Source organism: Acomys russatus, chromosome X (assembly GCF_903995435.1).
Source record: "Acomys russatus chromosome X, mAcoRus1.1, whole genome shotgun sequence".
Taxonomy (NCBI): Eukaryota; Metazoa; Chordata; class Mammalia; order Rodentia; family Muridae; genus Acomys; species Acomys russatus.
This window is the reverse complement of record NC_067169.1, coordinates 32,083,128-32,105,495: the sequence shown is the minus strand read 5'-3', so window position 1 is coordinate 32,105,495 and position 22,368 is coordinate 32,083,128. Positions and strand designations below refer to the sequence as shown.

Below are 22,368 nucleotides of genomic sequence, written 5' to 3'. Positions count from 1 at the left end.
GATAGTCTTACCAGTTCTACTTGGGATAAATACACACACACACATACACACGCACGCACACAATTGTACATGGAAACCAAGCCAGCACTCAGGAAGAGGAGGCCATCCATCTTCAGTGTCATAGTTAAGTGCATTAACAGCCCAAGTTACACTAGATCTTGTCAGAGAGAGTAGGGGAGTCAACCAACATTCCTTCCTTCCTCTCTTCCTTTTTTTTTTTTTTTTTTTTTTTTTTTTTTGAGACTGGATTTCTTTGTGTAGCCCTGGCTATCCTGGAACACACTTTGTAGACCAGGCTAGCCTTGAACTCAGATCCACCTGCCTCTGTCTCCTCAGTGCATGAATCATGGCAGAGTTTTCTAAGACAACTCCTTTTTTAAGGATAAATTCTTCTGAATGAGAATTAAGCATCCTTCCTAGGGTCTTCCTTGTCTGTGGATTGTAGTATGGTTATCTTGTATTATGTGGCTCCACCCAGCAGGGGATCGAAGAGGATTCTGAGATTCACAGCCAAACTTTGGACAGAGCACAGGGAATCTTTTGAAAGACTGAGGAGATAAAAGGACCCAGAGAGAACAGGAGCACCACAAGACCAACAGAGCCAACAAATCTGGGCCCAGGGGCACTATGGAGACTGATCCAGCAAACAAGGTCCTTATAGAGAGGTCCTAGGCCCCCAGTTCAGATGTAACCAACAGGCAGCTCAGTCTCCATGTGGGTCCCCTATTAAGAGGAGCAGAGGCTGTCTCTGACATGGACTCTGTTGCCTGCTCTTTGATCACTTCCCCCTGGCAGGGCGGCCTTGCCAGGCCACAGAGAAAGAGGATGCAGGCAATCCTGATGAGACTTGATAGGCTGAGGTCACTTGCTAGGGGAGGAGGTCACCCCTCTCTGAAGACTAAGGGAGGAGGATAAGGGGGAAGAGGGAGGGGTGGTGGGACCAGGAGGAAAGAAGGGAGGGGGCTACAACCAGGATATAAAGTGAATGCATTTTTTAAAATAAATAAATAAAAAGTTTACAGTCAAAAAAATTTTGAATTAAAAATAAAAAGGACAGATTCTAAATTAGATACTAAACAATGTATGTGGTGTGTGTGTGTGTGTGTGTGTGTGTGTGTGTGTGTTCGAGATAGTCTCAAAAGTTAACCAGGCTGAGTATCTTGGAACATGCCTGAAATCCTGACCTTTAGAAGGCTAAGGGAAAAGGACTATGAATTTGAAAACAGCCTGAGCTACAAAGGCCAGCCTAGGCTGTACTGGGAAAGCCTGACTCAAAAAAGACTTTTTTTTTTTTTAATGAAAAGCTAATCACAAGAATAATGTTCTATTTCAGATAAAACATAGAAAGCAGACATAGTACAGAGACCTTAAGGTATCCCCCAACAGGTCTCGCTTTCTATCATTAGCATTCTCCCTAAGTACTGACAGGACCTGTGACCTGCTTCCAGCCAACAGAATACATCAAAGGTGATAGGGCATCATTTATCCTAGCTGGCTGGAGAGAGACAGACCCCTGCTAGCCTTGAAGAAGCAAACAGCTGTGCTGTGAATTGCATAGAGGGAGGCCCATGTCAGTTCTCTGGAGCAGCTCAGGGACTTAGTACTAAAACATAAGCAGCACCAGGCGGTGGTGGCGCAAGCCTTTAATCTCAGCACTTGGGAGGCAGAGGCAGGTGGATCTCTGTGAGTTCCAGGCCAGCCTGATGATGTACAAAGTGAGTCCAGGCCAGCCAAGGCTACACAGAGAAACCCTGTCTCGAAACACCTAAATAAATAAATCATAAGCAGCCTGGGGATGTGGCTCAGCAGTGGGGGAGTTGCCCAGCCTGGATGATGCTCTGGGTTCCATCTCAGGCACCAAAAGAAACAAACTTTCAAATCTCAAGCAACTGCATTCTACAAACAACCACTGAAGTTTAGATGACGTTCCTAAACTCCAGAAGCAATGTAGCCCAGCTGATATCTTGACTGAAGCTTTAAGAAACCCCTAAGTAACTCCCAACCCACAGAATCTAGGGGAGAGTAAATGGGTACTGTGTTTAGGTGTTAAACGTGTGGCAACTAAATACAGAGTAACAGATGGATTCTGCAATTACCAGCAGAGAAAGAGCCAGCCATGCCAGTATGCCAGGGGCTGTCTAAAGACTACAAGTCCCATGCTTCAGGAAGCCCTCAGACCTGAATGGCTCAGGATGACTGGTTGCCTACCAGTAGATGTGCAAGAAGTACAGAATTCAATGAATAGAAAATATAAGGTATGTGGCTATAGAAAACTAAAGTGGGGGTGGGACTAGAAAGGAACCAAACCATCTTGTGGAAGTTTCAAATAATTAGCAAAATAACCCAAGATTACCTCAAAACCAATTTCCTGTGCCCTTAAAGAAGGCCAGTCTCAAATTAGGAATGTGAAACTAGGACAATTTTCAAAGCTGTCTTTTATTTCTGGACTCACCTGGTTACTTTTCAATCTCTCAACTGCTTTCTCCAAGTATTCTCTCTTTTTTGTTTGTTTCTTTGTTGTTTTTTTGCTTTTTGGTTTGGTTTGGTTTGGTTTTTGTCCTTTTTTTGATTACTTTTTTTGAGTTACCATACAAGGTAATGAGCTTCATTATTGCCTTTTTATCGATATGTATCAAAATCATTTGTTCTTATTATTCCCCTTCCCTCAATGTCCCCCTCTACTGCCCCTGACCACCTTGCTCCCTGCACAATCTATTTCTTCTGTTTTCGTGACATATATTCCATTACTCTCTTTTACACCTTCCCAGTCCCTTAATATCTCTTCCTCCCCTCTCATAATTGTTTTCTAGCTTTAGATCTCAATCCTCCACCTACACACACACACACACACACACACACACACACACACACACACACATACATACACACGCACACCAAAAAAGGAAAATCTAGATTCTGCAGGAAAGAAAACATGTATTGCCAAGTGGTGGTGTTGCATGCCTTTAATCCAGCACTTGGGACGCAGAGGCAGGCAGATCTTTGTGAGTTCGAGGCTAGCCTGATCTACAAAGTGAGCTCCAGGACAGCCCCTGTCTCGAGAAATGAAAACAAAATGAAAAGGAAAGCAAAAAAAGAAACCACATATTGTATTTCTCAGTGTGGCATATTTTTCTTACCATACTGATTTCCAGTTCCATCCATTTTCCTGCAAATGTCACAATTTCACTTCATTATAACTACGTAAAATCAAATTCCATTGTGTATATATGCCACATTTTCTCTACCCATTCATATGTAGGAGGGCACTTAGGCTGCTTCCAGTTCCTGGCTACTGTGAACAGTACAGCAGTAGCATGGATGTGCAATTAGCTCTGTGGTATTCTGACTCAAGAGTTCTTTGTCTATATGTCCCAAATATTACAAATCAGTTCTCAAGCACCATTACCCCACAGTCAATAAATAGCATGATATAGAAAACCATTGTCAGTCTTACCATGTAACCACAGGCTATATGTACCCTTTCCACTCATCTGAAACCACTCCATGCTCCCATCTCCTCCTGCCTACTCCCAGGCTCATTTCCTGAATATAAAACCTATCAAATATATGTCTAAGACTTGATTTAAATAATAGGAAAAAGGGAGCAAAATTAGAAACGTAGACTAATGGTGTTGAGTCTGAGTAGTTAAGTACACTGAGGTCTACTACATTATTGTATCTATTTGTTAGAGATTTTGTGGGTTTTGTTGTTGTTTTGGGGGGTATGTATCTGCTGACTCCTATTTGGCAAGAGGTCCTATAGCAAAAAGAAACAAAGAACAAAAAGGAAAAGATATGGCCCAGGCTGGTCTAAAACTCAAAATCCCCCGCTTCTCATCGTTTTCAGCATTTCCCGACCAGCGTGCACCGCCACAACCAACAAGATTTTGTGTTTTAAAAAAAATGACCCAGCCTGGTCTACAAAGCTAGTTCAGGACAGCCAAGGCTACACAGAGAAACCTTGTCTCAAAAAACCATTAAATAAATAAATAAAATTAAAAAGTGACATACAAGCAAGACGCAATGGTGCATGCCGGTAATCTCAGCACTCAGGAGGCAGAGGCAGGTGGATTGATGTGAGTTCAAGGCCAGTCTGGTCTACAGAGAGAGTCCAGGACAGCCAAGGCTACACAGAGAAACCCTGTCTCAAAACAAAAAAGTAACATACACAATTAAATTCTATTCAGCAGTTTAAAAAATAAAAATTTCAGGTAAATGGATATAATTGGACAATACTATATACTAAGTGAGGCAACTCAAACCCAGAAAGATAAATGCTACATATTCTCTCTCATATGTGGATTTTAACTCCAAATCTTCAGATCTGATTATATAACCCAAAGTAACTACAGAAGCCAAGAAAAGGGAAAGGGACCATGAGGGGATGCAGGAAGGAGCTCTATATAGGGAGATAGGACACAGTTGCTATGAAGGAGGAAAGAGAAATGGGGGCAGGTTTTAACTAGGGAGGAATAAAGGAGAGTGGTACAGAGGGAAAGGAAGGCAGGAGAGATAACACTAAGCCATGAGAAAACATTTTATAGGCTTACTTAAAATATGTACTCTAGCAGCCAGGTGTGGTGGCGCATGCCTTTAATTCCAGCACTTGGGAGGCAGAAGCAGGGGGATCTCTGTAAGTTTGAGACCAGCCTGGTCTACAAGAGTCCAGGACAGCCAAGATGACACAGAGAAACAAAACAAAACAAACAGACAAATATATATACTCTATATAGATATGAGGATATACAGGTACAGACGCAGAGAAAGACAGAGACAAAGAGATAGGGAAAGACAGACAGAGAGACCATTTAGGTGAAGTTGTGCTACCTGGAGTGATAATGTTCCCTGCCAGAGCCATAGACTCTAACAAAAACCCCAGTATCAAGCATGAAAAACCTCCTTTCTAGTTGTTGGTTAGGGAAATCCAAGGAACCTCCCTAAATAATAAAGTCTGTTGCTATTGCCCTTGTATGCTTCCTAGAAGGTGAAGATAAAACCCCATCGCTGAATACATGAGCTGAATCTGATGAGAAAGCCTCTCCTCCCCCACCAAGACTAGCTTTCATACTATCAGAAGGTGCTCAGTAGGCTGCCAAGGGAGGAAAAAAAAGAAATCAATAGTCCTAGCCAGCTGTAAAGCCTCTGAACCACAACAATAACCCGCCTAGCAAGGTTTCACCAATGGTGCAATAGCAGAATGTTCATCTTGGAGGTAACCCACAGCTGTCTAACTGGACTTAAGGAATGCTCAATAAGAACAATTTCTTGCCTGGTACTGTGAAACAACTATCCAGGGCTGGAGAGGTCACAGACCCTGGGCAACAACCTATTGCTGCCATTTTTCCTAAACCAATATAACTTCTAGCTCTGTCTACATATTTACCGTTATGCGTACAGGTAAGTGTAACTCTCACACTCAGCAAAGCAGCTTCTTTTGCAAAAGACAGAGTATATAATGCAGAGATCTACAACTGGTCAAAACGCAGAGAGTAAACGAGCACAAGGTACCAGCTCAATTTGGTACAACTATAACACAGTTCCTACACTTAAGGCTCAAGGAAAATTGAGGAAGATGAGGTAGAAAGAAAGACACAGCCATGGACAGCTGACAGACTGTTTATTCTATATGAGATGAAAACTGCACCCATGAAATTTCAAGATTAGCCAGACACAGATCCCAGGACTCGGGAGGTAGAGGCAAGCGGATCTCTGTGAAGTCGAGGCCAGCCTAGTCTACAAAGTGAGTCTAGGATAGCCAGGGCTACACAAAGAAACCCTGTCTCAGAAAAAAAAAGAAAAAGAAAAAGAAATCTCAAGGTTTTGATTGCATAAACAAGACCAATTGACATTCCAATGTGGATGGCAGAAATTCCACAAGGCCCCACCTCTAGATGAAGAGCTATAGGCAAGTAATGGCTGCTGAGAGAAAGCAAAACCAGGAGAGAACCAGAGAAACCAAGAGTGACTGAGTGAGAGCAAGTGTGTGTGTGAGACGGACAGGGAGACAGAGAGGGAGGGAGGGAGGGAGAAAGAGAGACAGAGACAGACACAAAGACACAGAGACACAGAGACACAGAGACACAGAGACAGAGGCAGAGGCAGAGGCAGAGAAAGAATGAATCAGTTATCTCCAGTAACAACCCCCTGATAGGTTATCTAATCCCAAGTGGTCAGCCATAAGCACATATACATAAGAGCAACATTGAATGGACTCAGGTGTGTGTGTGTGTGTGTGTGTGTGTGTGTGTGTGTGTGTGTAAAAGAATAATAAATAAGAGGTCATGTGGGGAGAAAGGGGGACATGGGAAGAGTTGGAGAGGGGGATGGAAATGATAAAGTTTTTAAATATAAATAAAAATGCCTAGTACCACAACAGTAACAGAATTGTACTTCAGTTTTCTGGACTGTTGTTTTTCTTTTCTCTTTCTTTCTTTCTTTCTTTCTTTTCCCTTTGACACAGTGTCTCATTGTATACCCACAGCTGGCCTGGAATTCACTATGAGGATCAGGCTGACTTTGGGTTTTTTTAAATATATTTTTTATTAATTTATTCTTGTTACATCTCAATGGTTATCCCATCCCTTGTATCCTCCCATTCCTCCCCCCCCCCATTTTCCCCTTATTCCCCTCCCCTATGACTGTTCCTGAGGGGGACCTCCTCCCCCTGTATATGCTCATAGGGTATCAAGTCTCTTCTTGGCTACCTGCTGTCCTTCCTCTGAGCGCCACCAGGTCTCCCCCTGCAGGGGACATGGTCAAATGTGAGGCACCAGAGTACGTGAGAAAGTCATACCCCACTCTCCACTCAACTGTGGGGAATGTTCTGACCATTGGCTAGATCTGGGTAGGGGTTTAAAGTTTACCGCCTGTATTGTCCTTGGCTGGTGTCAGGCTGACTTTGAACTCATATAGCTCCACATGCCTCTGTCTCTTTAGTGCTGGGATTACAGGCATGTGCCACTACAATTTTTTCTTAATGGAATGTACTGGATTTCTCTATAATTTTGTTCAAATGACTGCCTAACCTGGAAAAGCTGTTGCTGCTGCTGCTATTGATGCATGCCATATTAATATGACTAGTCATATATATGCATGAGTGTGTGTGTATATATGTGTGTGTATCTGAATTTTTGGAAACTTCAGCTGTGCTATCAACTCTGGGAAAAATTACCCTAGTTTGCCAGGTTCAGTTGGCATTGCACAGAAATTAACAGACATATTTGTCCAGAAACATTAAACTTAGGGTTTTTTTTCATTTGTATAGGGATAATATACTATATTAAATACATAAGGACTTTTCTATGTGGATGTGATTACAGAAACTAAGAGTATCCTCTAAATAATAGAAAAAATGAAGGTCCAGTTAGATTCAAAGACCACTGACACACTCACGAGTATCAGTGAGCATTCTATATGAGTAGAATGGGGTGTTTTCAATGTTTATGTGCATTTAGAACAATCTCCCAGTGTGACATTGTGCATAACTCAGGAAGGTCACCTACTTTCCTTTGGCATAAAGATCTCTGCATTATCACAATGATGACTCACTATAAGAGTGGGTAATAAAGTTTTCAAAAGGAAACAAGTGAACTGACGGGACATGTGTCAACAAGAACAAATTCCAAAAAAAAAAATATATATATATATATAGCCATGAGAAGAAAAACAAGTTGCAGAAAGTTCTGAAAATACAATGTCCCATTTTAAACTGAAATAACACATAAAATATTTTGTTTTAGTGAATATATATATATATATATCTCACATACATACATATATGTAAAACAAAAGTAGAAAATAATTTTAAATCATGCACACTGAGGTTCTGTGTCACTATGCAGATCAAGTTGGCTTCAAACTTGCTATCCTCCTGCCTCAGCCTCCCCAGAGCTGGGCTTATAGGCATGCCTCCCATTGTACCATACTTCAAATCAAATATCCTTTTAACCGGACAATGCTTTGAATCTACTACTTACTGTATCTGCTAGCATCTACTGTCTTTTAGAAAAATACTCTTGGCATGGTAATATGTTTGTAATTCCAGAACCTGGGAAGTAGAGGGAGGATAAGGAGTTTAAAGTTACCTTCACCTACTGGTTTGAGACCAGCCTGGACTACATAAGGCCTTGTCTTTAAAAACAAAAAACAAAAAACAAAAAACACTATTCCTAGCTGGGCATGGTGGCACACTCCTGTAATCCCAGCACTTGAGGAGGCAGAAGCAGGAGGATCTTTGTGAGTTTGAGGCCAGCCTGGTCTACAAAACAAGTGCAGGACAGCAAGGCTACACAGAGAAAACCTGTCTCAAAAAAAATTGTATTTTAATTTAGATTTTTCATATATGTGGAGAAGCACATTAATACAGTACCCACAGAAGCCAAAGGGAGACACCAGATTCAATGGAGCAGGAGTTACAGGGGGTCATGAGCTACCCAACATGGGTTCTGGGAACTAAACTTACCTAATGAACAGCTGCCCGGCCCCTCATTTACATTTTACTATGAACCACAACAGTAACCAGCATGACACAATTACCCCGAAGGTGCAGTAATGCTATTCATAACTTGGAGGTAACCAAAACAAGTCTATAATGGAACTTAAGGCCCACTCAACAAGAAGGAAATCATACCCGGTCCTGAAAACCTAACCAACTAACGACCCAGGATTAGTGCGGTCATGGATCTCAGATGAAAGCTTATAACCACAACTTTACTAAACCAGCATAATTCCTAACTGCATTCTAAGTAGTTGTCCTTATACCCACAGGTAATTGTAGCTCTCACACCTCATCAAAGAAACTTCACTTTGCTACAGATAGAGACCATTACAGAAAAACCACAACCAATCAAAATGCAGAGTTGTGAAGCCCAGTTTCAATGGATACATCTACAAAACACCCCCACACCAAACACTTTGTGATCATTGTAGAAGGGGGAGTGGGAAGACTGTAAGAACAAGAGGATCGGGGAGTTCACTGTGAGACTGTGTGTCCTAGTACTCTCAAAAACTACACCCATAAACTCCCACCAACATGACTGCCTAAACATGAGCAGAACAAACTTAGAACAACAACAGACATGCATGCTAACACAGATGGGGAAAGGACCAAGAGACCTTAATGCTATACAAAGAACAACACCAACTGAGAGATTCTGTGAGTGGGAGAAATAGTCTTCCTTAGGGAATAACATATTAATTGGCTATCTAACACCAAATGGTCACCCCTGAAAACATATACATACAGGTGACATTATACAGACTGATCTGGTTAGATTTAGGAAGATGTGTGTGCATGCATACATGTGTATATGCATGTAACAACAATTAATTTTAAAAGAGGCTATGAAATTAAATGAGAGCAAGGACTAATATATGGGAGGGTTTGAAGGCAAAAAAAGGAAAAGGGAAATAGTATAATTATATTAATTCAAAAATAAAAATAATTTAAAATTCTAAGTAAATTTTTAAATAAATAAAATTTTAAATAAATAATTTTAAATAAAATTTTAAATAAACATAATTTAAATTTTAAATTAAATTTTAAATAAATTTTAAATATAGTTCTAGATAATAATCTCATAGCAGGAAAAAGCTTTCCTGATAAGGGTTCTGTTAGTTTCCTTTTACCTGTTGATTTCCTTAATGATTAAGCAATTTCTTCAAAGATTTTTTTTTTAATTTTCAAATGAATGACTTGTGATGGCACACACCTGTAACCCCAGCACTTAAGAGGTAGTAGCAGGAGTTCAAGGTCAACTTTTGCTACATAAAGAATTTGAGGCCAGCTGGAGCTATGAGAGACCCTGAGTTGAAATTTTTTTAGTGACTTCTCAAAGATGATATTGAACACAGAGATTTTAAAAACATCCCTACTGAGCTAGAAAGTTGGTTCAATGGTTAAAAGCACCTGTTGCTCTTGCAGAGGACCAGGGTTGAATTCCCAGCATCCACATGGCAGCTCACAACTGTCTGTAACTACAGATCCTAGGAAATCCAATACCCTTTTCTGACCTTGGTAGACACCAGGCATGTGCATGGTATACATATATGCACATAGGGAAAACTCTCATACATATCTCACAACCTAGACATGCTTCTTTACCTTAACACATTATCTGACAATCAGATATTACTTAATGGGATTTTCCCCCATTCAATTATTTCTCTTGATAGTATAGATTGAACAACATTTTATAACTAATCTTGATGTCCAAGAATGGCCTACCATAAAAATAAAAATAGAGCTAGTGCATGCTTTTAGTCTGGGCACTTGGGAGGCAGAGGCAAACAAATCTCTGAGTTCAAGGACAGCCTGGCCTAAAAAGTGAGCTTCAGGACAGCCAGGACTACACAGAGAAACCCTATCTTGAAAGGCAAAAAAAGGAGGAGGAAGAGGAGGGGGAGGAAGAAGAAGAATAAAGAGAGAGAGAGAGAGAGAGAGAGAGAGAGAGAGAGAGAGAGAGAGAGAACTGACACATGGACAGAGTCTCCAGAGAATGACACCATTTTAAAAAATGGACATTATAAAGGAGTCTACAGGTTTGTTAATTCTTTGAGTCAAATATAAACTTTGTCACTTGGAGTTAGCTATTGTACACTCCAACTCTCCCAATGATTTAAGGACATCCTACCGTGCCCCAGTCAACGTTACACTCCCCTCCCCAGAGTATCATCCCAAAAGCCAAACCTTTAATATATGGACCTTTAGGAGAGTCTTGGCCAAAGCATAGCAAGTGTTGATGCTTTATATAGAAGAGATTTCATATACATAATTTATAATTATATAGGTACATAAATCTCATAAATAAGATTTTATACATACAATTTATAAGTATATACAAATATTTCTATATCAACTGGAGAAAAACCCTACAGCAACTTTGCAGGCTTACTTCCAAAACAAAATGATGGATACAGTGGTTCATTTTATCCTCCAAAAAGAAAACACAATTATCTATTTTTATAGAACATTTATTTCTGGTTAGATTCTCTTCCTTTTTTTTTTTTTTTTTTTTTTTTTTTGTTGTTGTTGTTGTTGTTGTTTGAGACTGGGTTTTCTGTGTTAGCCTTAGTTGTCCTGGACTCGCTTTGTAGACCAGGCTGGCCTCGAACTCACAGCGTTCCTACTGTGCTGGGATTAAAGGCATGAACCACCATACTGGCTTTCCTCCTTCTTAATAGATAATAATAATCATTTTTTAAGACAAAGACTCTTTTACCCAGGCTGGCCTCAAATTAACTATATAGCTGAGGGTAACCTTGAACTTGTGACCCTTCTGCCTCTATCTCCTCAGTGCTGAGATTATAGGTGTGTGCCTCCATGGTTGTGCCGTGATGGGGACTAAACCCAGTGTTTCATGAATGCTAGGCAAACACCCTACCAACTGAGCTAAAGCTCCAGCCCCAGGTTCCAGTTATCTTAATCCTATGCCTTGTTAAGAGGAAACCTGGCTGTTAACTATAGAAACTACCAGGTCTGGTTACTGTCTTGAGGATTTGAGTAGTTATACCTGTTGGGCTACTTAAATCTGAACTTACAGGTTCATGTTTAGAAAGAAAAGGGGAAATTTTTCTACATTTGTTTTAAAAGAACTAATACACTAGTGAGTTAAAACAAATGAAATTAGAAAGAGCACATGAAGAAGAAGGAGAAGAAGAAGAAGAAGGGCAGATCTGCTCTGAGTTCAAGGCCAGCCTGGTCTACAAAGCAAGTCCAGGACAGCAAGACTAACACAGAGGGACCCTGTCTCAAAAAACTAAAAAAGAAAAAAGAAAAGAACACACATAACATCAAAGTGATTACCTTCCCTAGTTCAGGGTGATTTTAAATGTTAATTTTTACCTGTACCAAGAGTAGTGGGTTATTCTAATTTGTTATGTTAAAGGGGGTGTGCTTTATTTTTCTGGGCTGAGCAAGGGAGAATAAAGCTCAGACTTACTACAAGCAATCTAGGAACAGCTCCTTTTGCTAACATCTGAAACCATCTTTTGCATGCAGTATTCCACTCTAAGTCTCTGTGCCTTGGGTTATTTTTTTAATTTTATGTACTTCAAGGAAGCATCGCTTATCACACAGAAAAGCCGCCTCTCCAATTTCTGAGGAAACCTCAACCAAGTTTCATAGGGCCCCTTCTTCTTATCACATTTGATTTATTACTGACCAACAAATAATCCTGGCCAGATGCATGGCCCAGTTATCTGGTGCACTGCCTTAAACGATTTAGTAAATGTATTATGCCCAGCAGTATCTTGAGGTCCTTGTAATAGCTACAGTTTGTTTCAGAACACTGACTTCCTCATCACCTTGTGCAACTCAACTGCTTAGCAGCTGTGGCTGAACTACCTTCTTATCATGGAATTCTACAGGAACAAACAGCCATGCTAAATTCTATGAATACTAATCATGTTCAGAAATCCTAAATTCAAAAAGGTGAACCAAGTGGCTAAAATTATTCTCATAAACATATGAGCATATATGTATGCTCAAGCAGTATGAAACAGTCTTGAGTGACAAAAAAAAAAGAAAGAAAGAAAGAAAGAAAGTCCCCACAAAGGAAAACATATGGCACGTGAACCATAAAACCCTCAGTATTCCCTAGGAACTACATTTTAAAGCATTGCTCAGCACTGTAAATACTCGGTTGTTGTTAATAACTTCCACACTATTGCTTTTTAAGTAAAGATTCCTATTTGGGCTTGCCATTAACAATATCATTACCATTTACTGCAGGTGACTTCAAATGACAGACGAAAGGTTTAACAAGCAGTCTTTCTCCAAGCTTCAAGGAAAGCACAAACCAAAAACAGCACCTGCTGTGAATCATCTCTTCCTCCTTTCCAGGTATGGGGCAGACAGAAAGCTGTGACACCCTTTGTTTCATAACTTCATGTCAAAGTCAAGCAACAATGAGACGGGAAACTACAGCTGTAGACTTCTGAGTCCACCCCTGAACCCAAATGGGGAACTTACTTTGGACTTGATCAATGCTCTTCTCTTTTTAGTCCCTGTTCTACATACAACTGGGCATTAAGGTTTTCCAGCTTCATAGTAATAATCAGAAAAGCGTTAGTGAACAAATATATGTATCAGATACGTTGCATATCACAAATATAAAGAGAGGACAACTTGTAGCCCTAGGCCCAGAGCCATACAAACACACAAGTACACACCCTTCAAGTTCAAATCCCAGCAAGGCACCCCGAGAGTGAAGTCAACAAAGGGAGGGGCAGGAGCAAGGAACAGAGGTTAAAGCAGACAGCAGCCAAAACAAACATCACTTCCAGAACAGGGCAAACTTTGGGTCTGGGAGACTGTAGAACCCCCAGAAATGACAGGGGTGTCAGACTTTCTCAAGCGACAAAGAGTGCACCCAAGCACTGGGAGAGGAGGAGAGGAGCTGCAGAGGAGGCTGGTGTCCCTGGGGACAAGGGCGTCGCCGCCATCCTTGGCTGCAGAGCACCCTCCTCCTTTTGCCGCCCTGGCCGCCGCCCTCCAGATCCCAAAGAATAGTCATTGTTGCCCCATTCTTCCCATAGACACTGTCCCCACAGACCCGCGAAGGATAAAGGAGCGCAGAGACATACCTGGTGCAATGTCTCGGGTGGCAGCTGCGACGCTCGGAAAAGATCGGCCACCGGACCCGCGGCCGCAGTGGTAGTGCCGGGGGCGACCCTAGTAGCCTCGGGGAGCCCAGGTCCGGGGCCCCCGCTTGCAGCCCCTGCACAGCGCGCAAAGAGCTCAGAGTAGCACTGCTGCTCGCTATCGCTCAGCAGCAAGGGCGGTCCCGCGCCGCAGCCTCCGCCCGCCACCACCTCCATGGGGCCTTCTGCGGGGTCCCGGCCGAGCGCCTTCTCCAGCCGAGGTGCCGGTGCCTCCGCCAGGGCCACCACCGCCGCCTTGGCCTCCGAAGCCGCCGCCCCCACGCCCCGCAGCTGCAGCGCCACCGCTTCCTCCAAGCGCTCGCCGGCCCCGCCCCCCCGGGCTTGAATGTTGTGCCTCCTCCGTGCGGCACATGGAGACAGGCGCAGCGCCGACCAATCACAACTCAGGATCTCACCTGGGCCACTCCCACAACTCCCGCCCCGCCCCGCCCCTTCGCAGGTAAGGAACACAACTCGGCCCGCAACCTTCCTAAGTGTTTCACCTGCTCTGCAGGCGAGGCCCAGTGGGAAGAGCAGCTGCCAACGCCCCTCCAAGCTCACGCAGCTCCTGAGGGGCATCTTGGGCTTTCCACCCTGCCTAGCAAAGGAAATCTGGACACAAAAACAAGAACAACAGCGCTTTTCAGGGGATGGGAAAAACTCAGATGTTTTCTCATTAAGAAGTCCCTAAGGGATGTGGTGTCCACTTAGAAAAGGGACAGGCAGGAAAAGTTTTCCCTTCCTCTAAAACAGTACTGCCTATGTCCTGAAAAGCTAAAGAACAGAGATGTTCCGACAAACAGAGTCTCAGCACCTCCTCAAAGCCTCGGGGTTAGGCCACTTTTTTTCAGGTATGGCTCAGATCTGGATTTGAGCCTTCCTAAGAAATGGCAACAATTACTCTTAAGTCCTAGAGGAAAGAAGGGGAGGGAAAAGTCTCTTTTTGCAGATGTGAAGTCCATTCTGCTCCACTGCTCTACTGAAATCTGGGAAACAGTTGGTGGGAGGCGCTATGTGGAAAAATGTATGCTTCTTAAGTCCTGAAAGTGCTGACCTCTGTAACACAATGTCCTCGCCCGCCTTCTGGAATTTTTTTTTTTTTAAAGACTAGGTCTTCCCTTAAAACATCTGGCTCTGAAGCCTGGCGTGGTGGCGCAGGCCTTAATCCCAGCACTTGGGAGGCAGAGACAGGCGGACCAGTTCTGAGGCCAGCCTGGTCTACAAAGTTAGTCAAGGACAGCCAAGGCTACAACAGAGAAACCCTGTCCCAAAAAACGAAAAAAAAAGGCATCTGGCTCTGAAAACACTTTTTGGGGGGGACAGGAAGACAAGCAAACTTTTAAAATTTTGTTCAAAATTTGTTGAAATTTCTACCAAGAAATCAACACTAGAACCCAGAACTTTAAAACCCCTGAGTGTTTTTTTCAAATGGCTCTTCTCCCATCTGGCTATTGCTCTAGCCAAACTTCTTTTTTTTTTTTTTTCTTCTTCTTCTTTTTTTAAATTTTAATTTATTATAATTTATTCAGATTACATCCCAATTGTTATCCCCTCGCTTTTATCTTCACATTCCCACCCTCACTCCCACTTCCGCCCTATTGCCCTCCCCTAGACCTCTGTCTGACAGAAGGGGACCTCCTCCCCCAACATATGGCCACAGCCTATCAGGTCTCATCAGAATAGCCTGCTTCACCTTCTTCTGTGTGCCTCCCAGGCTCCCCACCAAGGAGAAGTGATCAAATTGGGGGCACCAGAGTTCATGTCACAGGCAGTCCCTGCTCTCCACACAACCATGGAGCATGAGCTGTCCATTGGCTAGATCTGAACAGGGGGTCTAGGTTCACTGCATGCATTGTCCTTGGTTGGTGCAACAGTTTGTGCAGGTCCTTCTGGGTCCAGATCTGCCAGCCTTGATGGTCTCCTTGTGGGGCTCCTGGACCCTCTGGGTCCTTTCATCTCCCCATTCTTCAATACCATTCTCAGTGTTCCACCCAGAGTCCCAGCATCTGTCTAGATCCTCAGATCCTCCACTGGGTGGTCTCTCAGAGGACATCTATGTTGGGCTAGTATCCACTTATAAGTGAGTATATACCATGCATCTTTCTGGGTCTCAGTTACCTCACTCAGGATGATCTTTTCTAGTTATATCCATTTGCCTGCAAATTTCGATTTTTCCTTGTTTTTAATAGCTCAGTAGTATTCCATTGTGTGAATGTACCACAGTTTCTTTATCCATTCTTTGGTTGAGGGACAACTAGACCGTTTCCAGATTCTGACTATTACAAATAAAGCTGCTATGAACATAGTTGAGCAAATGCCCTTGTTGGGTGGTAGAGCATCTTTAGGGTATATTCCCAGGTGTAGTATAGCAGGGTCCTGAGGTAGCCCTACTCTCAATTTTCTGAGAAAGCGCCATATTGATTTCCAAAGTGGTTGTACAAATTTGCACTCCTGCCAGCAATGGAGAAGTGCTCCCCTTTCTCCACATCCTCGCCAGCATGTGCTATGACTTGAGTTTTTTTTCTTCTAGCCAAACTTCTATGAAGAGAAAGCCTATGCCAAGTGTGGTGGCTCATATTTATAACCTTAACACTAGGAGGCTAGGGCAGAAGAATCACTGAAAATTTGAAACTACTCTAGGCTACATAGTGAGTTCCAAGTTAGCCTGCAAAAAGAAAAAAAGTCTAAAAAATAATATACTGGAAGAAAAGGGTCTGCCCCACAACAATTCTACAAATTTCAGTATATGTCTCATGTGTTTGCATTTTTTACCAAAAGAAAAATCTGTTTTTGCTTTTGGTTTTGGTTTTGGTTTGTTTGTTTGTTTTTTTTTTTTTTTTTTTTTTTTAGACAAGGTATCTCTACATAGCCCTGGCTGTCCTGGAATTCACTATGTAAACCAAGCTGGCCTCAAACTCACATAGATCTGCCTGTCTCTACTGCCCAAGTGCTAGGATTAAAGGCATGTAACCTCCTGGCCTCCAAAAGAAAAATCTTAAGTGCCATTGTTCTTGAGAAGAGCTTTACAAATGTACCCATTATACATGCATGCCTCAGGGCAAAACACTAGCCCAAAGAGGGGAAAACTTCATGGCTAAACAGTAATAAAATTCCCCTTTAGAGCTTGACCTGGTAGCACACGCCATTTTGAACCCAGAACTCAGGAGACAGAGATAAGCAGATCTCTGTAAGTTTGAAACCAGACTGGTCCACATAGTAAGTCCCAGGACAGCCAGTGCTATATGAGACACTGTCTTTTAAAAATCCACAGAGAGAGAGAGGAGAGAGGAGAGAGAGAGAAGGAGATTTTAATTAAAAGCATGAGCCAAATGTGGCAAATACCTGTAATCCTGGCACTCCAAAGGCAAACCATCCAGTGCTACATGGCAAGACCCCTTTAATCCCAGTGCTCGAGAGGCAGAGACAGAAGGATCCCTGTGAGTTCAAGGCCAGCCTGGTCTATAAAGGATGTACAGGACAGCCAAGGCTAACACAGAGAGACCCTGTCTTGGAAAAAAAGAAGAAGAACAGTAACAGCACAAACAGCAAAAACCAAAGACAACTCAAGAAATACCATCAATGATAATAAATACACTTTGATATTATAGTCGACTAAAATAAGGACCAATGGAAGGAAGAAAGAAGAGGGAAAAAGTCCCAAGATGGGAAATGCCAATAAAGGAAAAGGGAAGAAAGAGATCAACATTAGAAAAAGAAATGTGTCAGCCTCAATTATGGCCACAGTTATACTTCCCTTTGGACTCTGGAGACATAAAATACAGAAAAGCACCCCTGGTGAGGACATGACTCAGTAGCACCGCATTTGTCTAGCATGCGCCAAGCGCAAGAATGACCCCCAATGCCAGAGAAGAAAAAGTAAAGGAGACTCAGACCAAGCATGCTAGCAACTAAGTGAAGCAGTGAACTTCTAGACAAACCCCTATGTTAATACGCCTTTAGCCAGGCCCAGTGGCGCACACCTGTAATCCCAGCACTCAGGGAGGCAGAGGCAGGTGGATCTCTGTAACTTCAAGACCAGCCTGGTCTACAAAATGAGTCCAGGACAGCCAAGGCTACACAGAAACCCTGTCTAGAAAAATTAAAATGTGTGTGTGGTGTGTGTGTGTGTGGTGTGGTGTGTGTGTGTGTGTGTGTGTGTGTGTGTGTGTGTGTGCCTTCAAATTGGCTTGTCCTTTTTTTTTCTTTTAAAGTTCATAAGAGTTAGCAAGAAATTCGAACATACCCAGAGGCATTCCTGTTATCTTTATAATGCAAACTGAACAAATCCGAAGGTGTCAACAGCCTTTTATAGCTTTTTGAATACTGGCTAAATGACCTCAAGCTAAGTACAGCCAGAAATGTGTCTCTTCTCCTTGAACTAGCCCCTTAAGCTGAGATCTCACAACTTCAGCCAAAAACACGTTGTGAGATCTCAGCTTCCTGCTCCAACTGCCATGGCCTGCCATTTGCTTTCGTGTCTCCCCACCATGATGGGCTGTGTTGTTATTATTGTTGCTGTTGTTGTTGTTTGGTATGGGTTTTTTGGTTTTTTTGAGACAGAGTTTCTCTGGGTAGCCTTGGCTGTCCTGGGCTTGCTTTGTAGACCAGGCTGGGCTCGAACTCACAGTGATTCCACCTACCTCTGCCTCCCCCAGTGCTAGGAGTACAGGCTCCATGATGAACTCTTATGCTTTTTGAACCATAAGCCAAAATAAACTGTCTTTGGTAAGTTGCTTTTGATCATGACGATTTTATAACAGCAACAGAGAAATAACCAATACAGTCACTGTGACCAGCAAGAAGGCATTTTATCTTCATTTGGCAGATTAAAATTGAGTGTAGAATTGATATGATTTGCCTAACTGGACACCAGATGTGGAGTTCCTTTCCTTCATTGCTCAAACCAATTCAATAAAGCTGACAAATATTTATCAAGCAGCAGGTATTACAATGTGGATATGTAGGAAGCCTCACATCTGTGCCTATCAATCCATGAGTGAAATGATCAGCATCTATTGGTAACGTAGGAGGTGCTCACTGTGTGTCTATCGGAGTACCTCAAAAAAATCTTTAAAAATATACAAGGCATGTTGCTTTCAAGGAGTCAACAACCTCACTAGAAAAGGCAAAAACTAGCACAACAAACACAAATAAGTGAGACAATATATAATTAAGAGCTAAATTGTGTACCCCAGGCTAAGTGATGTGGGAGTTTGGAAATTAGAAAAAAAAATCTATGAACCAATGTTAACCCAAGAAGGCTCAACTACAAGATCGCTGTCTGCTGAGACTGAGTAGAACTAGTATGGGGCAACGGGGTGGGGAGGGATGGGGGAAGATCCTGGGAAAGGTAGGCATGCCAGAGACTGGGCAGCAAGAAAGCAATGAGTAAGGAGAAAACAAACTGGGCCAGACAGGAGAGCAGCCTCTGATGCAAGCCTCCAGGATACAGGAGAGATCCGGGTCAACAAATGTGAAGGGCACATTGAGAAGGGATCCAACAATAGTAATACTTAAACTAGAAAACAATGGGGGGAAAGAGGCACTTTTAAAAGTGTTTTACTAAGCCTGTCAGAGCTGCTCATGCCTATAACTTGGGAGGCCAAAGCAGGCAGATCTTGTGAACTGGAGCTGAAGCCTGATTGATCTACGTTAAGAGTTCTAAGCCAGCTAGGGCTACTCAATAGTAGTAGTAGCAGCAGCAGCAGCAGCAGCAACAATAGTAATATCTTTTTTAAAGAAAAAACTTTAGCCAGTGGTGGTGGCGCACACCTTTAATCCCAGCCAAGGATACACAGAGAAACCCTGTCTCAGAAAAGAGAGAGAGAGAAAAGAAGAAGAAGAAGAAGAAGAAGAAGAAGAAGAAGAAGAAGAAGAAGAAGAAGAAGAAGAAGAAGAAAAGAACAAACTTTAAAGATGGATGGAAGTTGAAGGAGTGCTCAATTTTTGATACCAAATAATCCTTGTTTGATTTTAAGTTTTTCATCTTGCTAGTACCTCCCTCTACCCCAGAATGTAAACATGTTTGAGAGCTCTGTTTCCAAATTCAGGACTCCTCAAAACTTCTCAGGTAGAAGTGTGCTTTGTAGAGTCTCTCTGAGGTTCTGATGTGAGAAAAGAGACAGACAGGGAAAATAAGAAACTGGATCGTTGTCATGACAAACTTAAATTTCCATCCCAGCTCTTGCAACAAGAGAGCTAATGGGGTCTGCTAAATAGTTACTGTATGGCACCATTATGCCTTTCCAGTGAGAAATCACCTCAAGTACTTAGAGATCAATAAAGGAGGAGTCTTTAACAGTAGCACACAGCTGGCTCTGGCTAATGCCAAAAGAAGAACCTATACAAAAATACCCCTCATCTTCTTTTTTTTGGCGGGGGGGGGGGGCAGGGAACGTTGGGTTTTTTGAGACAGGGTTTCTCTGTGTTAGCCTTGGATGTCCTGGACTCGCTTTGTAGACCAGGCTGGCCTCACACTCACAATGATCCACCTGCCTCTGCCTCCCGAGTGCTGGGACTAAAGGTGTGCACCACCACCACCTGGCTCAATTAAACATGTTCTACAGAGACAGAAAATTCCAAGGTTTTGTTGTTTGGACAAATGGGGAGATTTGCAATGAAAACATAGAATTATAGCTATCTGAGACAAACTAGGGCTGCTTTTTCTAGGCAGCTGTTATCCAGGGTCCCTCTGCCTGTGCCTGGGAGAATGATGCTCATCCTGATAAGAGGAATCAGGGCTTAATTAGCTGTTGTCAGCAAGGGCTGCCTCTCTAAACTGCCTAGAAGAGGCAGTGCTCCTTCTGCTAAATTTTACTTTTGTGTAACTTAATGCCTTCTAAGCAAGTTTATTGGTAAATATGTTATTACTTCCATTTCCCCTTTCCTTCTAAGCTCATAGGAAAACAGCAGAGTTGGAATTCTTAACCTCTCATCTGCCCTATAGGCTACCAATGACAATGGACTCAGAAGTCACTGTCTGTCCTGCTATTATGGCTTGTTTTCCTAAGATTAATGTACTAAATGTATCCCCAGTGAGGCAGTACTGAGGTAGTGTTAAGAGGTAAATTGTGCTGTAAGGTCACTGGGGTCATAGGGGCTCAACTCTCATGAATGGATTAATGCTAGTCTTAGGGAGTGGGCTGGGTCTTTCTTAAGGTACACCTACTGAATTAGTGTAATAATTACCAGGAAAGAGTATTAACAAAGAGCAAGCCTGGTTCCTTAACCTCTTCATTGTGCGCTCTCTCTCTCTCTCTCTCTCTCTCTCTCTCTCTCTCTCTCTCTCTCTGTCCATGATGTCATTCACTATATTGTGATGTGGGGTGGATCCATGCAATCTTAGACTTTTGCCTCCAAAACTATATGCTAAAGAAGACTATCTTGTGGTGTGTGCCTTTAATCCCAGCACTCGGGAGGCAGAGGTAGGCGGATCTCTGTGAGTTCGAGGCCAGCCTGGTCTACAAAGTGAGTCCAGGACAGCCAGGGCTACCCAGAGAAACCCTGTCTCGAAAAAAGACTGTCTTTTCATTTGAGGTTTTGGTTTCTGCTTCTATTTTTATTGTTGTTATTGTTTGCTTGCTTGCTTAATTGATTGCTTTGTTTTATTTTGGGCTTGGTATTTGATTTGTTTTGTTCTTGAAAAAGTCTCACTATGTAGCCCAGGCTGTCCTCCAGCTTATACCTCTCTGGTATCAGGCATGCACCACCACATACAGAACCTGGCTTGAAAAAACTGCTTACCTTAGTTATTCAGCACTTTAGTCACCACAGAGTTGAGCAAGGGCTGTGGTTAAATTGACAGAATCAAATGTTCTACAACTGTTCATGTTTCTGAAAAAGAGAGCATTCACAGAATGAGTCAGGGGAAGCCAATCTGCTATAGCAAACAGCCAAAAAGTCGTAATGGATAACAAAACCATTCTTTTTTTTTTTTTTTCTTCACAGCCCAACATGAGTCCATATAAGGAGTGGTTTTGTAAAGTGCATTCAAGAACAATGCTGAAACCTCCATTTCCTAAGACCTCAGGTACTTATTGCTAGACCCCGTGCATCTAGGAGCTATTTTTTAAAAAGCATTCAGACATATGTAGCAGATGCGCAGCTTGGTCATTTGGGTCACCCAACAACTGGTGTGGGGCCCTCTCTAACTGTGTTACCTGCCTTGGGATCCTGTTCCCCTAACTGGGCTGCCTTGTCTGGCCTCCAGTGAGAGAGGATGTGCCTAGTTCAGCACCAACTTAGTGTGCCAGGGTGGGTTGGCACCCATGGGGAGCCTCCCCTTTCTCTGAGGAGAAGACAGGAGACTGGGGGAAGAGGTGTGTAGCGGGGGCGACTAGAAGGAGACAGAGTAAATTTAAAATAAAAATGTTAAAGTATTCAGGAACTTAGCAAAGGTAGAAATTTTTACACAGTGGAGTAACTGGCCAGCCCCAGAAGAGGCACAGATCACTTCTCCCTTCGTTCCATTGGCTAGAAACAAGGTATATAACCATAACAAAGGGATTTTGAAAAATATAATCAATCTGTATAATGAATGAGGAATGAAAACCACGGGTTGGGTTGTACCTAACCAGTTTCTTTCCTAATTACCATGAAAAAAGCTATGGTAGTTAGCACCATTGGTTCTCTGCCAAGATTCCCTTTACTAGGAATCTAAATGTCTGCTAATGACCTACAGCTATTCTCATTACACGCTTACTTTTTAACAAACTGAAGCCACTTGTA

General features: G+C 42.6%; 1 protein-coding gene across 14 annotated transcripts in view; it reads right to left on the bottom strand.

The window, feature by feature from the left end:
- Positions 1–13,939, bottom strand: part of Reps2 (RALBP1 associated Eps domain containing 2) — a 223,985-nt gene extending 210,046 nt beyond the window's left edge. For 4 of the 14 annotated variants that reach the window (XM_051142318.1, XM_051142320.1, XM_051142322.1 and 1 more), the window contains exon 1: positions 13,585–13,939. In XM_051142318.1, coding sequence (XP_050998275.1) covers positions 13,585–13,818 — 234 coding nt within the window. In that variant the 5' untranslated portion in view covers positions 13,819–13,939. The remainder of the gene's footprint in view (positions 1–13,584) is intronic. The other 10 variants (XM_051142323.1, XM_051142321.1, XM_051142324.1 and 7 more) reach the window with 3 other exon arrangements.
- Between the last annotated feature and the right edge of the window lie 8,429 nt (positions 13,940–22,368).